Raw genomic sequence first — 22052 nt, 5'->3', positions numbered from 1 at the left:
GATAGTATCCTTCCCATGTTGGATTGGTTGGCTGATATGATCTTATAATGTCAAGCCTGTGCAGTGAAATGTTAATCCTGCCCTCCGGAAATCCCTTTTAACCCAAAATAAATCAATATCTGCCTTTGATCACTACACACTGAAGAGTGCTCAAACAGACTTTGATAAGAGTGTCTTGATCAAGGCTAATTAAGTCAGAAGCAAAAGCTCACTCCCTTCTTCTTCTTTTTTTTGGGTTGAAAGACATTAACGCCTCGAATTTAATCATTTCGTCTCTTGTTTGTCTTGTGTTTGTTTGTGCGGCTGACAAGAAGTTAATAAGGCTCCGGTGGCAGTGCGAGATGTGGCTGCCAGTAGCTGCTGAAGCCACTTGATACTCATGATGGTAAATTATCCCCTCAGGTGGGACCCTGTACCAGCCGGTTGCCATGGTGACATCGCAAGGGCAAATGTTAACGCAGGCACTGCCGCCGGGAACCATCCAGATCCAGAACTCACAGGTAAAGCCGTCTGACCGATGACACGCTCCCTCCCTGTGCCCTCGCCAGCAACTCTTCATTTGTTATTATTAAAAGAGGCTCTTTACATCTCACAGAAACCCCCCTGGGCACCCTTTCACTGTCTGTCTGAACACAGCACCCCCGCTGACAGACACAATGGAAATAGTTCATTCCAATGATGTTTAGGGCACTTAATAAAGGATCCTGTCAGGTTTGACTGTGAATGAAAGTCATGTACGGACATGCACTAAGACTATCTATAGATTCAATATTTTACATGGTGTGATTTACACGGATACAGGAAATAATACTCAAAGTTAATACACAAGATTTTTACTCCTACTCACTCAACCTTTAATATATCAGTATGTATAATAATATCATGACCAAAGGTTTTATCTCCTCTCCATGAAAGGCTTTAGAACAGTTATCTCCACATGAATTCCTGGAATTGGAGATTTTATGACACAAGGCCACATTTGTGGTCTTAATATTTCCCATTTTCCAAATCAAAAGGCTTCTGCAGTTCTTTTAGGATGCTCACAGTTCTTTAGTCTTTTGAGTGTTTGGTTGTTTTGGAGATGAATGAGGCTCATACCTGTTCCTAGTAATCAACGCCCATAAGCAGACTGGTTATCATAGCATAGCATCGGCCAACCCGGACCAGCGTCCAGCAACTATCTGGCTCTGCTCTATAGAATCTTATTTAATCGTTTCACTCTCCATGTTCAGGCCGGTTTAGTGGATTTGGAGCTTGTCATAGTAATAATACTCGTTACCCGGAGAGGTTGGAAGGAGATATACGTTCATAAAATGTTATGTTTCTACTTAAAAACCTGTGGAGCTAACATTAGCAGAGTATGTTAGCACATCATTAACTAGCATCAGCACTTCTATGCTATGCTAGCTACTGAAGGTATACTGAATGTATACACATGCTGCTTTTGCTTTTTAATGATGAACAGTGAATAAAGACCAATCAGCTTTACAGCAGCAACACTGTTGTTCCTTAATTTAATGTGTTCCGTCTGGATCTCCAGGTGATGTGCTGGTTTACTTTTACACTGTGATCTGTAGCTTTAGCTTCTGTCTTTTTAACCGGTTTCCACTGCTGAATCAGTTTAACAACCTGTATATACCCTTCAAACGCAGATTTTAGACCCGTCAGTCAGTTTAGCTTTGTAATTGTTAGTGACAGCTTAATGAAGTAGCAGGAGCAGAATGCAAGGCTTAGCAAAGGGTAAATTACAAATGTAGCTGAAAGCTAACTCATTCAAAAGAAGTCATTTGATAATAGTAATGCATATTATCATATTATTAGCAAAACATCATCTAGAATATTAGAGATGAAGCCTACTGTAAAAAGCTTTGTAAAGCTGCTCAGATTACGTTTTACTTTGGCTAAGCTGAGCTACATGGTTAAACGCCATAAGCAGTTGACAACAAAGTCGCGCTTAAACATTGCTATTAAAGAACCACTATTTAGCCTCAGTGCTCTCTCTCTTTGTTTCTTTTAAATCATTCCCTCTGTTTTTCTCTGAATGATGAGTCAGAGTTGATTTGATACTTGCTTACCTGTACTAATTAAGTTGAGCTGAACAATTTAACATTTCATCACAGCTGAATATAGAATCTAACCCTGATGATGCGTTGTTCGTTGCCGTCATGTTTTTTAGGCCAGCGGTAAGCATTTAGAATGTTACTTATATGTACTTATATGTAAAAGTGTGATTGTTTTGTTGGAAGATAATCTACATGTAGGTAGGAGATGACTGTTGGCATACAGAACCTTTATGACTTTTCTTTTGTTGTATCCACCATCACAGACCCTCGTCTGTTGGGGTGGAGGTCTAAGAGTATTGAGAGTAGAGGCCATCAGGCAATTGAGCCCTTGTTGGGTCTGCTCACAGGACGAATGTCTCTGTTTGGCTTCGTACAAAGAAGTACAAGAAATCTGAGCTATGCTAAGTGGATTTAAAGCATCACTGGTGCGGCCAGTCTTTGTCTGGACTCAACAGTCTCAACACTCGCTTATAGATATAAATAAAAACTGGGAGTTCAAACAGTGATCCCTGTGCAGCGGCAGTGGCCTGAAGAGCGGCTCAGTTTCAGGCAGGTAATTCTGTGCTTGACAGTCAAAGGAGGCCTCTGTGAATAGTCCCGACCCAGCTGAGGCAGAGGGCTACATGCCGGCTGGGAATTGAACACAGCCCCGTTGCTACTTTGCCGACAAGCCCTGAGTAATCACACTCTCAAGCTCGGTGCCGCCAATTAATTCAACCTTGCTTTCCCCCGCAACACACGCACTCCCAGGGCTGGTGGGGGGGTATAAGAGGAGGGTTATCCACGTGACACCCAGCTGCAACTGTAAGGACTGTTGTTTTGTGTGGGGAGTGTGAGAGGGGGATGTCACTGTGTGTGAATGTGTATTTATGGGCCTCGTGTGGGTGAAGGGGGGGCCTGCATGTTGTTGGCTGCATATAGGTTTGTCTGTTATTTCTATAATTAATCAATTGTATATTCTTTAGAAGACTTTTATTTATTCATGCTTTTTGTCCTCCATGCTTCTGCATAAGAAATGTTCATACAGTATGCTCCCCTCTGAAGTGTTTTAGCCTTCACAAATGGATACCTCTTTCAAAGAAATCATGAACAAAACTCAAAGTGGATGGTACTGCATGGTACAATTATAATGTTGGATTAAAAAGTTATGTCTAATATTATATTTACAGTTGTACAACTATGCAGGCAATAAAAGACATTGTGCGATGTGACTTGGTGCATGTGTATGGATAGAAATAGTGTCAAAGAAGAATGAGGGCTCATTGTGTTTCATATTATCTGCCTCAGAGCACACACACACACACACACACACACATTTATCTCCACAATGAAGTGAACAAACACATACTGTACTGTTCTATAGTGAACACATACAGACGCAGAGATGCATTAGTTTTGTTCACGTAGGAGGACATTGCATCTTCTTGCGTTCGTTCTCTGGGGACTCTGGCTAACCTTCAACCATAACTAACACACGTCTAACCCCAACCCTCAGTGGTTTACCGTGTGGGGACCAGCATTTGGTCCCCATTTAGGAGGAGAGTCTCCACATGAGACTGTGTGAATAGATTTTCCTACACACACAAGAAATCACATTAAAAAGATATCACATTTATTGACATTAAAGAATCAGTCTGGTGTTTTTTTTTATATTTTTGTGATTTTTAAACAAATCCCACTAAAAGACCGTAACCAACAATTAATTAGTGCATTTCCCAATACTTTCTGAATTGCCTACCTTGCCTCTTGCACTTTAGCCCCAATTCCATTGATTCGTATTGAATACTTACATTTTTAATGGCTCACAAATATTTTGTTTATTTTTTTTAAATAGGCTCAGTCATTTCCTACAACAACTGGCCACTAGATTTAATGAAACGGTTCTTAAATAGTAAAAATCTCATGTTTTGGGGACTATTTTCAGTGGTGGATTAATCCACACTGTGTGCTCTTATGAGTATTTGTGGCAGCAGGACGGTGTATGTAGGATTGAGTCAAAATAAACTACAGCGTGTGTGTTCATGGTGATGAAGGAACATGTCACCTAGTGCGTTGATGTGTTTTTAATGGAGCTCTGGCACAGAGGAAAGAAGAGATATCAGCCATTGATAAATACTTGTCAGTAGATCCAATCACTGGTGTTGATAATAAGAAACGTATTATCATTTCTTCTCAGTTAATTCCCCAGCCCAACCCTTACCTAATACCTCCTCTTACCTGGAACAGCCACACTATTTACTAACCCTCACTGATCCTCGAGTGTGACCACAGACCCACTGATGACCATCGCAGCCCTAAATGTCCTCACAAGAACAGTGGACGAAGTCGGTCCTCACAAGTACGGCTCAGCCAGACCAAACCCATGGACTCACACACATCCATATATGCACCGCAGGCTGCCAAACACTGTCAATACTTTGAGAGCATCTCGTCCTTCAGCGCTTGCACTCCAAACAATAACATCTGAATAATGATTTCTCACTGAACACAAAGACAGGCTTAGGTCAACACAAATGAAAAACCAAGACAAACACAGTCCCACTTTGTACCAGCCCTTCACTAATTCAGCACCAAAGTGTGAATCCAAACTGTAGACCGAAGCCTCGTCTGACCCGCGACTCTTTATGCTCCTCGTCGAAACACCAAAAGGACGACTGACCACAGTCAATGCGCTGCTTCTCTTATATTTTAAGTGTCATTGCTCAAATTCAGTTTCCATGGTGACTCTTGAGGAGGTGTTTCTGCCCTTGTCACTGGAAAAAAAAAAGATAGGTAATTGGTAGTCTCCCTTTGTTTCCGTGGCAACAATAAGTAAGACCTACCATCCACTTATCTTATTTTTTGTCCTTTTCTTCCCTTCTCTTCTCCTCCTGTGGTTATTGTAAAGGTAAACTTGGACCTGTCGTCCCTGTTGGACAGCGAAGACAAGAAGTCAAAGAATAAGAGGGGGGTCCTGCCCAAACACGCCACCAACATCATGCGCTCCTGGCTCTTTCAGCATCTCATGGTGAGGCAGAGTGTGAGTCTGAGATGGTCATATACACGTTGGCCTGTTCAAGGGAAATGTTTTGAAGTGGTAGCTATAGAAGCAGAGAAGCGTTTGATGATGTGAGGGACGTATATGGAGAGTAAACTGGTTGAAGGAGGAGGTTTATAAAGAGTAGAGCATTTCAGTGTTCTCACATGAGAAGTCGGAGCTAATCAGAGAGTCACACAAATGCTGTTAACTAAAGAAAAAGTGCTTTAACAACTGAGACTCTGTTTCTTCCTTCTTTCAGCACCCGTACCCAACAGAAGACGAGAAAAGGCAGATCGCAGCACAAACTAATCTAACGCTTTTACAAGTGAACAACTGGTAAGAAGCTGTATTCCTATAAGAATACTGCTATAAAGGCCACATGTGGGTCGACAGGAAGACACTATTATTGTAGTAGAATTATGTGTGGAGTGGAGGATTTACTTGTACTTGAACTTACTGTCGCTCCCCAGCACATTGCTGGCACTGTGGTGCCATCTCCTGGTTTTATATAGCAAGTACACCTCAGACCTTCTTGTCATGTTCACTCTTTGATATATTTTTGTTCTCAAGCAATAGGATTGAGATTTGTTTAGATATGGAAGATATTTGAAGAAAAGAGGTGCAGAATTTGCTACTTGGTACTTTGGAATTCAGCCTTTTGATCCATTGATTGGTTGAGATGAAAGATTCTTTTTTTTAATAATATTATCTAGCATGTTTTTTATTTCCCATAATTTACAATTGTCTTGTAAATGTCTGTACTAGCAGTTAATACTGTATTTCATAAAAATAAATATTTAACAATGATTACGGTAACGTTATAGAATTGGTATCTTTGGTGATATATCAGTGACATGACTGATCAACGGACTGTATATAAGGAAAGAAGAAAGCTTTGTCCTGTTCTTGTTCAGGTTCATCAATGCTCGCCGGCGTATCCTTCAGCCCATGTTGGACGCCAGTAACCCAGACCCAGCTCCTAAAGCCAAGAAGATGAAGTCCCAGCACCGTCCGACTCAGCGCTTCTGGCCCGACTCCATCGTGGCTGGAGTTCTGCAGACGCACCGATCAGGAAACAACTCAGACAGTAAGATAACTAACGTTTCCCAGGACAATGAAAAAGACAAAACAACTCCTTCAGTTTTCAATTCAAACTCTGTGTGTTTGAAATGTCCCCACTAGATGTCACTATTGACTTTTATGTATGTGAGAAGACGTGAAGGCAAAAGTCAAGAACAAATCGTATGATATTCTTGGTGGGTAAAAAAATCTGCTTTTGTTCTACGGGAATCTTAAATTAGATCTGAGTGTGTGTTAGAAATCACGAGGGGTCCAACTCTCTAGAGAATAGTTAGATAGAGAAATAGTTTTCAGTCATCCATGGCCCATTTTAGGTTATAGATTGTAGTCATCGAGTGTATTTTATTATTTGCTATCTCTGCACTGCAGCTGTAGAAGGCAAAGACTGAGCAACGTGGAGAAGCAAACTTCACTGTCATCTCTGTAACTGAACCAGCAGTAATGTGATATTGTTCAGTGTAGGTTTCATTCAGACAGGGGGAGATTTGGATCATTTGTTGTGGAATCATAAGGATGGACCCAAAAGTAAAACAATACAGAGGTTGGTGGAGTTTTAAGAAGGTTTATTGAGAGACCAGGCTGGACAAAGGTGATGTGGGCCAGCTGAGGTTACACAGGGGAGCAGACATGGCAGGACAGGAATCCTGGAGGACAGGAAACAGGACTACAATGAACTTAAATTATAAGCTTGGCTTAACATATTCTGATATGACATAATATTAATAACAACCAACATTTTAAACTCTGAATCAACCAAGTGCAATCAAATGAGTCTCCGCCATTCTGTCGCTGGTATTTAAAGTTGAGATGAAATGGAAAACATATTTTTAAACCTTTTAGAACAGATTTCGGTCAAATGTTCACTCTTTTAAAAAAATAAATAATAATTGTATATATATCAAAGTCCAGTAATTGTTTCGCCTGTGAAACAAAACATGCTTTTATATTTATTTTGTATTTATTGCTTTTATAAGCTAGTACCGGCCAACTTCTACTAGTAATGTGATGTCCATTCAATCAATCTCCAGCTTGTAGGGAGGTGTGCATGGAGCCACGGTCCTCTGTAGCTCCATGTCATTCTAGGCCCGGACACTTGTTAGCTGTCCAATCAAGGATTTGACTTAACCTCTAACTGTAAATAGCTAAAATATTGTGTTTCACTGGGGAATCAGCAAAGTACAGGAGATAAAGACACTAACTTCTGTTTCACTGGGACTTAAAGTCACTAAAATGGCCTCCCTGGGCCACCGTACCTTAGCTGCTTGAAAGCAACTTTAGTACAGAAGGGAGCACGGATGAATGTGGAGGGAATGGATTTGGGCTGCCACTGGTTTTTTGACGATTCTTCCCCCTCTCTGTTTCTCTGCTTCCCCTCAGACCCGCTGAGTATGGACAGCCTCCAGTCGCTGTCCTCGGACTCGGCCACCCTGGCCATGCAGCAGGCCATGCTGGCAGCCGATGACTCCATGGATGGCACCGAGGAGGAGGATGAAGAGGAAGAGGAAGAGGAGGAGGAGGAAGGGATGGAGGAGGAAGAGGAGGAGGAGGAGGAGGGAGAGGAGGAAAATGACAGGGGGAGGCTAATGTCCACCGGGGGAGGAGGAGGAGGAGGAAGGAGAGATCTGCGCATGGAGCATAGGGAGGAACTAGAGTAGTCGACTAGAGGAAAAGACCATATGAACTTTGACCTCACTTGTCCCCTTAGCACAGCCTCATTCAAACCTGAACTAGGACAGCTCGAATGCTAAGTGACTCTTGAGAGCATGTGAGGACATATTAGGTTTTCTCCAAATTCATCAGACTCTGATGTAGAGCAACTCTAGTCAGACACAATGACCATCATGATCACGTTTACAGAGGACGGATGTGACTTTCATGATGAATATGTGTTTCATTTTACTAGTGAATGTTCTAATGCAGTGAGCTCTCGAAATATTTGGATAGTAGCACATCCTGTTATTTATGGACAAAAATGGCACAGGAACTCAGAAGTTGAAGAGATCGCTGCCAGTTTTAAATTGAGAAATGTTAAGGCAGCTTTGAAAGCAGTTTACTGTGAACTGAAAAAGGGAACAGTGGAATGAGGAGTCTAGTAGTCGCACATGCATCAAAAAAACAAAAACAGTAAGATTTGTATGTGTATGTATGTGAAAAACAACTACTTTTAAAATTGAATATAATCTGTCCAAATATGACACCGTAAAATGACTGAAATTTCTCTCAATTTTCAACTAACGATCTACATGTAACTTTGCAGTTTGTGTCATTTTGCTTCCTAAAATAGGAGTGAAGAGAATTAAAAAAAAAAAAAAATAGTAATGCTGTCCAAATATCTGCAGCAGGGACTGAAGGCCAAGGTGTTGGCTTCCACTGCTGCGACATCATTCAGGCCTTTTCAATGATCCATAGGTTCTCAGGTCGCCGTGTTTCTTCCTCATGAGCGAAACACTTGACTCATTGCTCCAGCAAACCTTTTAGAGCATGACTTTTTAAACAATCTTAGTTCATTTTTTTCTTCTCATGTGCAAATAGTAAAAAAAAAAAAAAAAACTGTAGTAAACCAGTGACTGACTACACTTATAGTATGTACATCAGATTTTTCATATGTTTGCATTCTGGTGTTGAAGGTTTGCATATTTATTCTTTTTTTGTGTGGCCTCAGATGGTAGCTCAAAGAACAACGAGACAATGGCAGTTGTATCTGCATAGCTGAAGGTTACGTTATTGTAACCTCGGGTCTATAAGCACAAAGGGAGCCCTCTGCTGGACTCTATGGGTAATACTCTCGTCCAATCACGAGCACGTGTTCGCCCACTGAAGAGTTGCATAAGGGTAGCCTGCCAATCACAGCCCCAGGAATGCACGCCCTGTTGCAACATAACATCAACCGAACCAGTCTGATCCTGACAGGCTGAAGGTTATTCACTGCAGCTCATCTACTTCTTTATGACCTTGGCCCCCAGAGCAACGAAGCCACCCCAGGTAGTACGCACCTGGACTGGGTGGAGGCATGGCCTAATCCTGCAGGGGTCAAAAAGACAGTGAGTAGTCAGTAGACACCCAGCACCCCACATTCACATTCACCGGTTCAAGGAGGACAAGCAGGTGTCTCCACTTATTTGCTAGGCACATCTTGATTGTCCTGAACGGCATGCTCGTGATTGGAGGAGAGTTTTAACCATAGAGTCCAGTATGTGGACTCCTGTTTTGCAAACTTTCTGAATAAGTTGTATCAGCAGGTGGCCATGCACATACTTGACTTCAGCCATCAAGTCAGTCTTAGAGAATTGCTTGTGTTTTGTTTTCGTGACCTTGAATCTGTCACAAAACAAGAGCACGGAAAGCACTGCCGTGCTCTACAAACTGTCTCGCCCACATCTCCACACGGAGGGAAATGACACTGACAAGGCCAGCGATGTTGGAATCCCCAACCTACAGAGCCGACTGTCTTTTACTGACAAACTTTTTCAAGGAGACAAAGACGACAATTCCGAGGAAAACGAGAAAGAGAATAAAAACTCAGCAGTGACGTCTCTTTCAATTTTATGTGAAGGATTTTGAAGAAACTGTGAAACAATTTCAGCTCTCTGTTTTGTACTAAAACACACAAATGGAGGCGCTCGTTTCTAATGTGAAGACAAAAGAAAAAAAGATGTTATATTGAATGTTCTGATTGTTCATTGTGAAGTATGTTGCTCAATAATATTCTTTTCTTGATTGCTTTTTTTTTTTTTTAAATGGATCTTCCAAAGCAAGTGACAGACAATAGGGAATATTTCTATTTCATTTATACACTTGGTTGTCATAATCTATTGTGTTTCAATAGACCAATTTTAATAATTAAAACATGTAAAGGTACTGATGTTGACTTTGTGATATGAAAGTTCTACATGTTTAGGCTGAGCAAACACATGCAGGGCCATAGATTCCCAAACAGGAGGTAAGCAGTTTGATTCATGAGAGTATTTAGAGATGAAAAGCACCAAATAAAAAGAACAAAACACTAGATAATTAACAGGAGCGTTGTTCCCGCTGCACATATCCAAGCCAGGATCTTAACAGAGCGAGGCTCATGGATGTGCGACATTTCCCAACCCCCTCGTGCTCCGGCTTCATTGTAACCTATTTCCAGATTATAGAGTTAGTCTAAATATTGGTTTAACTTCCCTCATTTTCCTGTCACATGTGTAGTCTCCCACCCACTGTTTATTGCTCTAGCCTGTGATTTTAACTTGCTGGAAGATGCCCGCCCAAATGGTCCCCCTCCTACCAGAGCCCAACAGAGCCCAACAGAGCTCTCTCCACCACAGGCTTTCAGCTTCTCCTCCCGGAGTAAAGTGGTAATCACTCTCGTGGGTGTTTGCTGCCCGAGCCACATTATATTGTTGTTTACACGGCTTGTAATGCTTGTGTATAATGGCATCCTTGCTTTGTTTTCTGCCCCCCCCTACAAAAGGTCATTCTTTAATTGCAACATCACTTATTAAATATCTGTTTTTGTCTACCTCTGCTGCTTTTTCCTCCTTCAGACACATTTTTGGGGTAAGAGGAACTTGAATTGCAGAGGCCATGTTGGGCTCCAAAGTAATATATGAGGGGGTATAAGGTACACGTTACCATTACCATGAGAGAGCAACACTCAAACGCTCTCATGTGTGGGAGGAAATCATCGTATTTTAAAAGTGATCTAATAAAGCGTTTGTTTGAGAGTATGGGCATCGCAACATTTCTTCTTGTTCCACACACTTTCTGTACAGCAGGAGGAAAGTAGCCGCTGACCTCGCCTGAACAGTAAAAACAGAGCAAGTAGGATAAAATGTAAATATATGAATGTATCCCATGCAGCAGTATAACGTAGGCGTTTTTAATTTATCATGAGCAGCATATTTACAGCAGCACAACTGCTCATAAATCACTTCCTAGCATTTGTTTTGGATTGTTGGGGTACAGTCTGGTTCACTTTAGACCAGCAGGGTTCAAGGTTCAATAAATACAATATTTAATAATGCAAGAATGGTCAGCAAAAACCGCTGATCATGTCCCGCGTGGAACCAAAGGTCAAAAAACAACGAAATAAAAAACGTTCACTTCTTCTAATCTACTTAAATAATGTAACAACTGTACTTACTCTAAGCCCAACAATGATGCTTTACTAAACCTAAACCAAGCAGTTTTGTTACATTTTGTTTCAATTTACAACATTAAACGTGTTTAAAAATGCAAACATAATCCGTGAGAAAAGGCATTTCTCTCGAAGCGTAATTGAGAAAGCAGTTTATCTGAATGTGAATGTTATTTTATAGGAGACAGGGTTAAGTGTAGGCGGAGGTTGTGGTAATGGGTCACAGTGACTGTTGAAAGGAGATGAAGAGATGTTCTCGTAGCTCCTCGATCCTAGAAATTCATCTCAGTGCTCCATCTTGAAGGACATTCCAATTCTTAAAATGCATCTGGAGGAGTGAGGACAGAGGAGATTTGTCGTAGATGCTTCAGGGAGGAAACACCGCTGTATCCTTTGCGTGACACACAGCTGGATTAACCTCAAACCGTGGCAGGACTCTACAAATGAAACTGTTCCTTTTGCGTTGATACGTTTTAGTTATTTAGGATGATAAAACGTTCTACCCCTCACCACATGTGTAGCGCATCGTGAAGCTGTTGACATTTGATATTACTGCATCAAATTCAATTGCTGTAAAGGTGACAGTTTGTTTCCACGGACAAACGGCTGCTGTTGTTAAGTGATGCTATCAACAAGAACACTCTTATATTCAGCACTAGTTTGCTGTATTTAATGTTGCCATATATATAGAATAGATATATTTATATCACTCAATCATATCACTCTCTATTTATAGTACTTTTCATAGAAACATTGTTAGTGCTTCACACAATGAAATATATAAAGACTATAAAAATGATATCCAAACAATCTTGTCACATTATGCCACGTTGTAAATCAAATTAAAAGTAAATATCTAAGTTGAACACTGTTATGTTCATCTGACTGAGATCATAAAATGTAGCGGTATAACAAAACAATGGATGCTGTGACATAAGTCATGTTTAAGTTACGTCTCTTTAAAATGACCGCTTCGGGCCAAAGATGTCTCATTTGTTAAATTCCTCTAGCATCTCACTTTAGTGGGACCAAGACATGAGGAGAAGAGGTGAGGAAAGGAATCGAGGATGTTCAAAGTGGGAAGAGAGAAAGACCTGAGGCCTCACCATGGACTGTATATAGAAGTGGAAGTAGTCATCAATTCCTTTGTGAACTGCCATTGTGAAGCTTTCTCAGCATTTTGGCCGTTAGCATCTGCAACCATAAGAGACAGAAGAGGGCGGAGCTAACTGTAACTGAACAATGAGGACGGTATTTTTGGTTGACCAAAATGTTACAATAACTTTGATGAAGTGAGAACACACTGCAAGAGGATTAAAGGTTTAAGACAAAAACACGGACAACTCCCCGACAGCACTGGTAGAGACCTGTCAATCACTGTGTAGCCCCGCCCTAAAGCATCCCCTGCTTTATGGTCTGTTTGACTCTAAATGGACCATCATTTACTAAATGAACATCATGCTGTATTGAAGAAGACTTGAAACTAGAGATGGAGACCATAAACTCATGTTTACAATGTTTACTGAGGTAATAAATCAAGAGAGAAGTAGAGTCATTTTCTCATAGACTTCTATACAACCAGAGGAGTTGTGACTGTGTGACTGGTGACTGTGGATTTTGCCCCCCATGACTTACATTCTAATCAGGTTAAAAAAGTGTGATAACAACAATCACACCCTGTGTTTGATGTCCATAGACCCTGTGACTTCTATTTTCAAACTGATTTGAGCCTTTTACTTGAAGCGTTTCAAAAAACGCTGCTGTTCTTTTAAACCCTTTTGTTTTTTTCAGACGCAATTCAACACACCATGTGTAACACTGAACTGCACTGCGGCTCTCCCTAATTTACAGCACAAATTATTACACAGAAAATCTATAACACAGATCCGATGCATGCACTAGCCTAAAGATAGTTTGTTCATTTTAGTTGAAGTTCTCGAGTCCTGTCAGATCTGTTTAATCAAATACATTTTTTACACACTGTTAGTTTTTCTTTTTAACACATATACTGCAGTGAACAGAAACATGACCATCCCTGATGTGTGCTGCATTATCTCAGCCAGCAGTCGCTCTGAGGCTGTAACGCAGTAAAAATAGTCTCCGAATGACAGAGGCTGAAAAAGCCACTGGCGATGGTTCACTTGTTTGAAGTGGGCCATAGCCACTGTGCTACACAGCAGGGAACGACAAGAGACACACACACACACACACACACACACACACACACACACACACACACACACACACACACACACACACACACACACACTGGGCAAACTGTATTGCCCAGTGTGACTGAGTGCTGGAGGTCTGCTGCAGTCAGTGCCATCTGGGCGCCTACATGCTCCCAGATGTCCTCCCTGTAATTAAAGCCAGACCCGGCCCGGTCCAGCCCAGATCCAACCTCTCATTTACAGAGGCCCTCCCTGAATACTTAAGAATCTTTCCAACACCATGCCAGTCGTTAGAGAAACTCTTTGACTCTGCAAACATATTTTCTCAAAGTATCTTCAAAGAAAGCTGGAAGACTTACGGTATGTTAAGGACATTTGCTTGGAATAATGTTATTTGCATTTCTAATTGAATTTCCCCCAAATTGGAAACAATTTTTTCTTTTATAAATGTAGATGTAAAGGTATTTCTGCTTTATTATATCACATTTAGTGAAGCGTGAGAGAGACCATAGGTAGAGAAAGGAAAGCAGTGTGATCTGTACTGAAACCGTTTCTTATCACTGGGTAGGAGTTCAAAATGTCCATCGCCCAGGCGGCGGCCAAGGCCATGCTATCTGATGCCCTGCTGCAGAGCAGCCCCGGGTTAAACCGGATCAGCCACCTGGAGCTGGAGCTTCCTCTGGACAAGGTCATCAAGTTTGTGTCCGTCGGCCTTCCGCTGATGCTGGTGACCATGGCCTTCGCTCGTGAGATCTCCCTGGGTGAGCAACTCCCTGTCTCTATCCTTTTTTTAAACCATGTGAAAGCATTTTCTGTGTTTCAATCACACGGTTAAGCGGTATCCTCTGTTAAGTAATCGTGTGTTTGTACTTGAATTTCTTATATTTTACTTGTTAAACTGCATTTAGTTGTTCTTCTGATATGGAGGAATATCATACTTAGAAACTCCTGTGGTCCGTGGTATTTAATTCAACGTAAACACAAGGTTTTGGACAGAACTTACATTTGTCATGTCCTGAAGTAGTGACCCAAACGTGCTATCATTTCAAAGCGTTTAAAGTTTAAAGTTTAAAGTCCTGAATCATGGCAAGTGAGCATGTCTGTGCTCTTTCCCTGCAGGCTTTGATCTTTTCACTCAGGTACACCTTCCAAATCCTTACTCCTCCCTTTTAAATATTATAAGCAATAACAACGAGAGTGGTAATTTCACGGCACTTTCCTTAACAGAATAAAGCAAGAGGGAGAAAACACTTTAACAACAACTTATCATAAAAGGAAGACTGACTCCATTAAAGGGAAACACAAACAGGCTCTCTTAGTGGACGCACATTGACGGTGGGCAACTGCCCAGAAGGATTATATTTGCAGCCCCTTAAGCAGCTGCCTGCTTAATACTGGACTAATTAAAAAAAATGTTGTCCTCTTTAGTCACTTGGACACAAAAACATGAGAGATTGTGTCCAAGTTGAAAAATACCACGTAACCCTTTAAGACCTCCTCAGCATAATACAGTGCATACCACCGCAGCAATCACAATGTGACAACACAATATTACCGAAAACATAAGATCACAATCTTCTTGGACTCCATTCATCGAGTCCATTTACTGTTCTGCTGTTGCCTAAAGTGTTTTGGACCAGAGGAAAAAACATGTCCTGAAAAGAATGGGCGGTTTTTAACATGAAACATGCCAACAAGCTGTCCATCCGTGGTCATTCAAAGAACACAAAAAGCGGAGCTGACAATCCAAAGTATACGTGGCAATACTATAGTACAAGTCTATTGTTGAGGAGGCTGACTCCCTTGACTTTGAACTAAATGTTGTCTCTCCAGAGCTGGTCTGCAATCAGCCGGATGCTCCTGATGCTAATTGCCATGGCGATGATTGAGAGCAGCGTTCACTAACGCTAGCACGCTGTAATTACAAGGCCAAGTTTTTCTGTGGCAGCTCCCCCTTATTTGAGTCAAATGAGAGGATATGTTGATTAACAAGAGGAAGGGGGGGGGGGGGGGAGGTCGTAGAACATGATGTGGTGGCGGGGGTGCGCGGCTCTACTGATGGATCTTGGCTGCCTATCTGCTGGCTTGTGAGTTTCACAGCAGTGCTTGATTGCGCTGCTGTCTGGAGTCTGGTTTACTTGCACCTGGACTCTCAGCCAAGAATGCTTGTACAAAGCACAAAATGTGGGGACGATCTGCCAACGTTAATTGGGGAGTGGGAGTCGGAGATAGGAGCAGTGGCAGAAATGTAGGTTGCCTCACTTTGCCAAATGGCTCACAGGGGTTGGGAGTGAGCGGGAGAATATTCTACAAGATTTCATGAGAAGGCATCTGCTGTCGTTTTTTTTATTTAGGGTGAGTTGTCAATGCATGCGCCCACACATGCACCTATAGTGGAAAAACAGATTCCCACAGTGAGCTGCATTAGAACATACAGTGGCGTCAGATAGTATTATAACTACAGCACTCACAGTGACTTAATTAAACCTAAGTGCCAATGCAGCTTCAGTCAGTATAGTGTTCAGCAAAATACAACTAAGAGCAGAAGAACATTGAGTAACAACAACAACAAAAATGTCACTTGTGTGATTAATGTTTGTACATTTTTTACACAATTCAAAGCAGATTACATGAGTTGCTCTGCCATGCTGCCTTTAGGGGTTTATGAAACTCTGAAGATAAAGAATGTGACAGCTCGACAAAACCTTTTTAGAAATAACACACTGTAACATCATTTCATTATGGGGCTGCCAATAATGGATGAACCAACCGCTGTTCTGCTCACTACTTCTACCATCTGTCCCCAACATTAGCCTCACCATGTTGGCCTCCGATAGAATCTGCTTTTAATAGGGTTTCAATATGTCTTTACAAGCTGGCCCAGAATGCATATGCATTGCCTTGAAACATGTTATGAATGAACAATAAATACTTTTTAATATCTCAATTTATCACGTACATTTATTAGATTCATTTTGGGCAATTTCTATATGATATTTAATATAAGTAAAGCTGAAATTTGAGGAACCTTATGGCCGGTGCTGCTGTACCAAATAGCTTTCACCTGCAGTATGTGAAAGAATATAAATCTGACATAGCTAACCATATGGGGAACTAAACAACATAAACAACACAATACATAATTAGTTTGAGTTCAGTTTGAGTCTAAAAATACTAACTGCAACCTCTTCTTGCTTGTGTATCTAAGTCCAAAATGAATATCCTCCATCATAACCTCAGCTGCCAAAAATTATATTTTAGGTATCGCCATCAATATGTTAAAGTCCGGCTGATTAATTGCACACACAAACACACACGCTGTAGTATATCTGGACCGTGTAACAGTTGGTTATAATGAGGTGGACTGGCAGGATAAATTACATCCTGACAGTAAATTAGTGGCAGTATGTCTCTACTTACAGAAAGCTGGGCAGATGTGGTGTAAAAAAAATAGAAGCTCCATGTTTTTCTTTTAAGGCACTGCATTAAGTGGGGCACACCCTTGGTGTGTTCCCTCCCAAGCTCTCTTCTTTAGGGTGGAGCACCCTTGGGAAATGACAGATGGGTGCATGGAGCATGGATTTAAGTGGTTGGACTACATGTGGTTATATCAAGGTGAACTAAATATAAGGTGGAGGAGTCCAAATTTGGCCCAGGGTTTTAAATGCCAGGTTGCCATTTGGAAACATATGCTTTCGCCAGTGAAATTATGTTCCACTGAAAAGGAAAGGGCATGCACAAGCTCACTGTACATGTCTGGTAGTGGACCCACAGTAGTGTGTGCGTGTGTGTCTGTGTGTGTGTGTGTATATATCTATCTACTTGTACAGCTGTCTTTGTGAGGACCAATTTGATATTTTTGGAAAGTGAAGGCATTTTGTCCGGTCCTCACTTTGGGACGGACTGTCAAACACCAGACTTGTTTTTTTTGATCCAGGATAGAATTAGGTTTAGGTTAGGTTTGGGCCAACTGACAAAAGGGTTGGGGTTCAGGCATTTAGTTGTGATGGTTAAGGTAGTGGCAGGGGCTAGGGAATGCATGACAGCAGTAAGTGTCCTCACAAAGATAGAAGTACAAGGTTGTGTGCGTGTTTGTGTGTGTGAAATCAAGTGCTTAGCAACTGCTTACAGGCAATTTGATAAAGCAGATAGTAAATCCCCATATTAGCAGATAATGTTACAAATCAACATTTGTTTATTCTGCAGGGCCTCAGATCAGCTGTTTCCCTCCCAGCAATTTCACCATGAAGCAAGCCAGCTATGTCGACACATACTGCTGGGACTCTCTCATGCATCATGAGTTTGACAGCAATGGGAACTTTGAGGAGCGCTCGCTCTGGGTACACAAAGTAAGCTGAGAGACTCTGATCAAGCGTGCTTGACTTGTTTTTCCCACCTAGAGTGGCTGACGAAGTTAAACTGCTGAAATTTTCTTTCTCCTCGCTGAAACTTGCAAAACTTTAGTTAAAAATGTCAGTGTGCTATATTTTATATGAAGCAAAGTATGCTTTGTTGCTAAAACCTTTTTTGGGTAGTGAAGTCATTGTTGATTTGACTCAACTGCTTGATTGAACTCTTTTCTCTCATTGTCCATCCAGATGTTCCCTTACTCTCTTCTGGCCATGGCAGTATTGATGTACCTGCCGGCTCTAATCTGGCGCCAGCTTGTCATGCCCACGCTGGGCTCAGACCTGCTCTTCATAATTGACGAACTGGACAAGTCGTACAACCGCTCGATCCGACTGGCCCAGAGCATTCTGGACATGCGCCAGAACACTAAGAACCCCCTCACATTTCAAGCTGAACTGCAAAGGTAAGAGACCAGTGACTGCTGTCTTGTAGTACAAATATTTGTTGCTGTTTATGTCTTTTTTAAACAAAATGCTTCCATAACCATGTTTTCAGTTACCCGATCTCAGGGAGCCTTGATTTGCCCCCCAAACTAGAATATGCCTTGTTAGATTAAACTTGATTCCAATAGAGAAATTGGGTCACTGCAGTAGCAAATAAAAATATCTGCTAGTGAGAAATATTGCTCAAAGGATATACAGAAGTGATGTTGTTGGCAGCTCCTAGTTGCCAAAAGTAAAGGATTGGGGTTGGGTAGGGGCGCTCCCAGCTGGGATTGATGAACATGAAGGAGAACATGGTGCTGAGTTTATTTTCCTTGTCCAATTGCAGGGCCAAGAAGAAGCGATACTTTGAGTACCCTCTTCTGGAGAGATACATGCAGTGCAAGCAAAACTCCTATTTCCTCGTCAGCATGCTTTTCTTGCGAGGATTCCTCCTCTTGACCTTCATAACAGCTGCCTGTCTCTACCTGGCCTACTTCCATCTGTCTGCCTTCCTGCAGGACGAGTTCAGCTGCTTTGTCCGCACGGGCATGCTGCGTGATCAGAACTGGGTTCCTGAACTGGTTCAGTGCAAAATGATTGGCCAGTTGGTTTTTCAGGTGATAAGCGTGGCAAACGGTGCCATCTACGTCCTGTTGGCTCCTATCGTCCTCTTCAGCTTGATTCGGCTCTTCGTCTGGGACACCACCTTCTTCTCTGTCTACGAGGTCCTCCCAGCCCTCGACCTCATCAACCGCCGTAAACTTGGCTGCCCATTAAACGACCTCAATGTTCTCCTGCTCTTCTTGCATGCCAACGTAGCTCACCTGATGTCCTATGGGAAGGTGAGGGCACTGTGCTCGCTGGCGCCACCACAGGTGGGCAACACCACCGGAGGTCAGGGATTGAGCGCAATGCTGACCCAAGAGGAGATGGAAGAGCGTGAGGAGGCTGCGATGGAGCTGGCAGAGGAGGTGGAGGAGGCCAAGGAGGAAGGGAAGCTCAACCTAGTGGATATCATGACTATTCTGGGAGCGGCGCAGGGAAGAGTGGTAAACTGCAGTGAGAAGAGGCCTCTGGTGGAGGAGAATATGAGTCTCGGTACCGTAACACTTATCTACACACTCAAACGCATTCTGCTAGTGGCTATTTTTGCCTTCATAATCTGGGATGTACAGAAAATTATTAAGTGACCTCCAGTCTACAGACACATGCTCTGAAAATGAATAGCAAGTGCTTTAAATTTAAGATAGCATAAGCAGTTCTCTCTGAACAGACACTGAATACACAATAAGGTCGTATCCACGTGGACCTGAGAAAGCAGTTTGAGAAACATTTGCAACTGTAAGCAAATTCAAGTAAATACCAACATTGTTAATTAAGTATTTTTTCTCTCTTTGTTGTGTTGCTTCTTCTCTTTTTTCTTTTTAAAGCCAGACTGAACTGCCTATATTTCTAAAAGAGTCTATTAAAAGCATTGGTTAATGTCGAGGAGATAGATCTGTGGTACTTCCTAGCCCTAACTGCCCTCTCTGTCTCTTCACAGAGCCAAACCACCAGGGGTACCATGAGTTGAAGGAGACTGCACCATTTAGTCATTACTAGGCCTCCTATGGACTGAATCAATGTGATATCAGTGGGGGAGTTGGGACACTCTACAGTAGATTTTCAAGAGTACTGTATCCACAAAGGCTGTGGACATCAATGAAGAGTTTCCGTGGTCTGAAGACCAACAATAAAAACCTCTTTTAGAATTACAGGGTAAATTGTTCTGGCTCGAAATGTTAATGGATTTAGATTTGTCATTTTCTGGCATGAAGCTGCCACAGACTTTCTCTCTGTCTCTTACATTTGTGCTGTTTTTAGGGGGGCAGTGATGGCTAGAAGTCAAAGGGGAGCAAGTACGTTAAAGTGGCTGTTGTAAATATGGTGAGAGAACACAAAGTATGAGCATAGTATTACTATGTACCAAATATATTTATCCTAATGTGAGAAGTTATGAGGGTTTACGTATGTTCGTCAATTGAGAGGCAGAAAAACATTTTCAGTAGCAACTATATATTCCATTGTCAGTAATATACTGTTCATGAACTTAGAACATTGTTGTACTCACTTTCTTTTTTGCTTCTTATACTGTTATTTACGTTATGAGCAAATAGAGTTGTATCTGTCTGTGAATTAGCAAGGTATATCCAATGTCATGGTAAATAAATGAAGTGTGTGTAATGAGTGTTTCCTTCATCAATATCCTCATGCATCCATGATTATATTTGTTTCAATTTCTGCAGTTGAGTCATTTTATTTATAAGGTAGGGTAGGTGCGATACATCACAAAGTCAAACTGAATCATCCATTTAAGAACAGCAGAGAGCCACTCCACCTTTCTGTGCTTTTATTTTTAGGACATGCAATTGCAGAGGTGGAGGAACTCAAACACTGCTGTTTCTGTGATCTGATGTTGAGCACAGATGTACTTTTTAATAGAAGATAGAAGAAATACTCTTGTTGAGGTCATAGTTTGCATTTTTATTAGTTAATATGTTAAAATGTATACTATTTTCAATATTGTCACTAGAATCACTGTATTTACGAGCATTAAATAAAGTTTTTATTCAAACGTGCTCATTTTAATTCTGCATGGGTTGTATGTGTCTGCATTCCAACACAGCTGTTATTTAACTGAGAGTTGTTTTTGATCAAAGTGCTTGTAATTCATGTTAACTGATAATTAAACAGATGATACAGCAAGCAATCACCAGCTAGTAAATGTGTGGCATCCACTTCAGCTGTGTGCTCCTCAGCGACCAAACGCCATCTGAGGGGAGGTCTCCCTGGACACAAATTAGAGACCCACTGCCTCTCTTACAAGAGCTAGCCCTGGGGAGGAAATATATGAGGCAAACTGTACCACCATGTGTGACTGTTCAACCGAATGAACCCCGAATGACTACTGTGCAGCAACTGTGAATTATCCACAGAGAAAGTGTGCAATTATTTTGATGTAGTCAAAGACACAAAAGCCGGCAAGTTGCCTAGTGGGTAATAGGGGCCATTGATATAGCAGGAACGCAATGTAGATCTGAGACTTATAATGAACAAGTGCCTCCTTTGGAAGTCCAACTACAAACGATGCGTGTGTTTATAGTCAAAGCATTTTTAACCTCCTAGATTTCTTCTATGTTATAATAATTGTTAGGCTTCCGTGCTGCTCCGCTGTAAAACTAAAGGAAGTCTGTCTTGCATGTCAGATCCCATCCTCCATCATCCATCTGGAACAGAGCTAGAAAAAAGGCAGACAGATGGTGGTGATGAATATTGTCAAATGTGAATTTTGAAGAATAAACTTAATTCAGAGCTTAACACAAAGGCAGCATAGAGCTGTCTGCTGTTTGTGATGCCATTGCTGTTGGCTGTGCAGTAGCTTGCTGGCTCTGGCCACTTGAGGGCATCATTGAGTCATGCTGAAACCAGACTGCCCGCATTGATTTGATAGCTGCAATATATTAATTTAGGGCCACATCACAAGTGGGGTCAGTCTTGATATTTATAATTCCTGTAATCAAAACAAAAGGGAATGCAGTCTCATTCAAATCAGCCTTATCAGACATTCAGCAGGTCCAGACTCCTCTGCCAGAGTCTGTAAAACCTTCTGTGCCGCAGCCAATTTCCCAGAGTCAGTAAGTGTGAGAAGGCTGGTGTTGCTGCGATTGGAGCACTGCCTTTTTGGAATCGAGAATTTTACTGGCAATCTTCATTGGGTTC

General features: G+C 41.7%; 2 protein-coding genes across 3 annotated transcripts in view; both read left to right on the top strand.

Annotated features, from left to right (window-relative positions):
- LOC306705345 (homeobox protein PKNOX2-like) overlaps window positions 1-7817 on the top strand; it is a gene marked incomplete at its 3' end in the record, with an annotated part of 95477 nt that extends 87660 nt beyond the window's left edge. Inside the window, exons 9-13 of the mRNA XM_079172076.1 lie at window positions 403-500; window positions 4951-5070; window positions 5342-5418; window positions 5997-6169; window positions 7540-7817. Coding sequence (XP_079028202.1) covers window positions 403-500; window positions 4951-5070; window positions 5342-5418; window positions 5997-6169; window positions 7540-7817 — 746 coding nt within the window. The remainder of the gene's footprint in view (window positions 1-402; window positions 501-4950; window positions 5071-5341; window positions 5419-5996; window positions 6170-7539) is intronic.
- Window positions 7818-13763: 5946 nt separating this feature from the next.
- On the top strand, window positions 13764-20877 carry LOC306704735 (pannexin-3-like). Of its 2 annotated transcripts, XM_079171232.1 has the most exons (6): window positions 13764-13818; window positions 14027-14219; window positions 17665-17807; window positions 18057-18271; window positions 18640-19391; window positions 19837-20877. In XM_079171232.1, the coding sequence occupies exons 2-6, from the start codon at window positions 14036-14038 to the stop codon at window positions 19893-19895; spliced, it is 1353 nt and encodes a 450-aa protein (XP_079027358.1). In that variant the 5' UTR covers window positions 13764-13818; window positions 14027-14035; the 3' UTR covers window positions 19896-20877. The 2 variants fall into 2 exon arrangements, with proteins under 2 accessions (XP_079027358.1, XP_079027357.1); XM_079171231.1 differs by having other exon boundaries at window positions 18640-20877.
- Window positions 20878-22052: the final 1175 nt, after the last annotated feature.

This window comes from Pholis gunnellus, assembly GCF_910591455.1.
Source record: "Pholis gunnellus genome assembly, chromosome: 13".
In the NCBI taxonomy this organism is placed as follows: Eukaryota; Metazoa; Chordata; class Actinopteri; order Perciformes; family Pholidae; genus Pholis; species Pholis gunnellus.
This window is presented reverse-complemented; position numbering and strand designations above follow the sequence as displayed.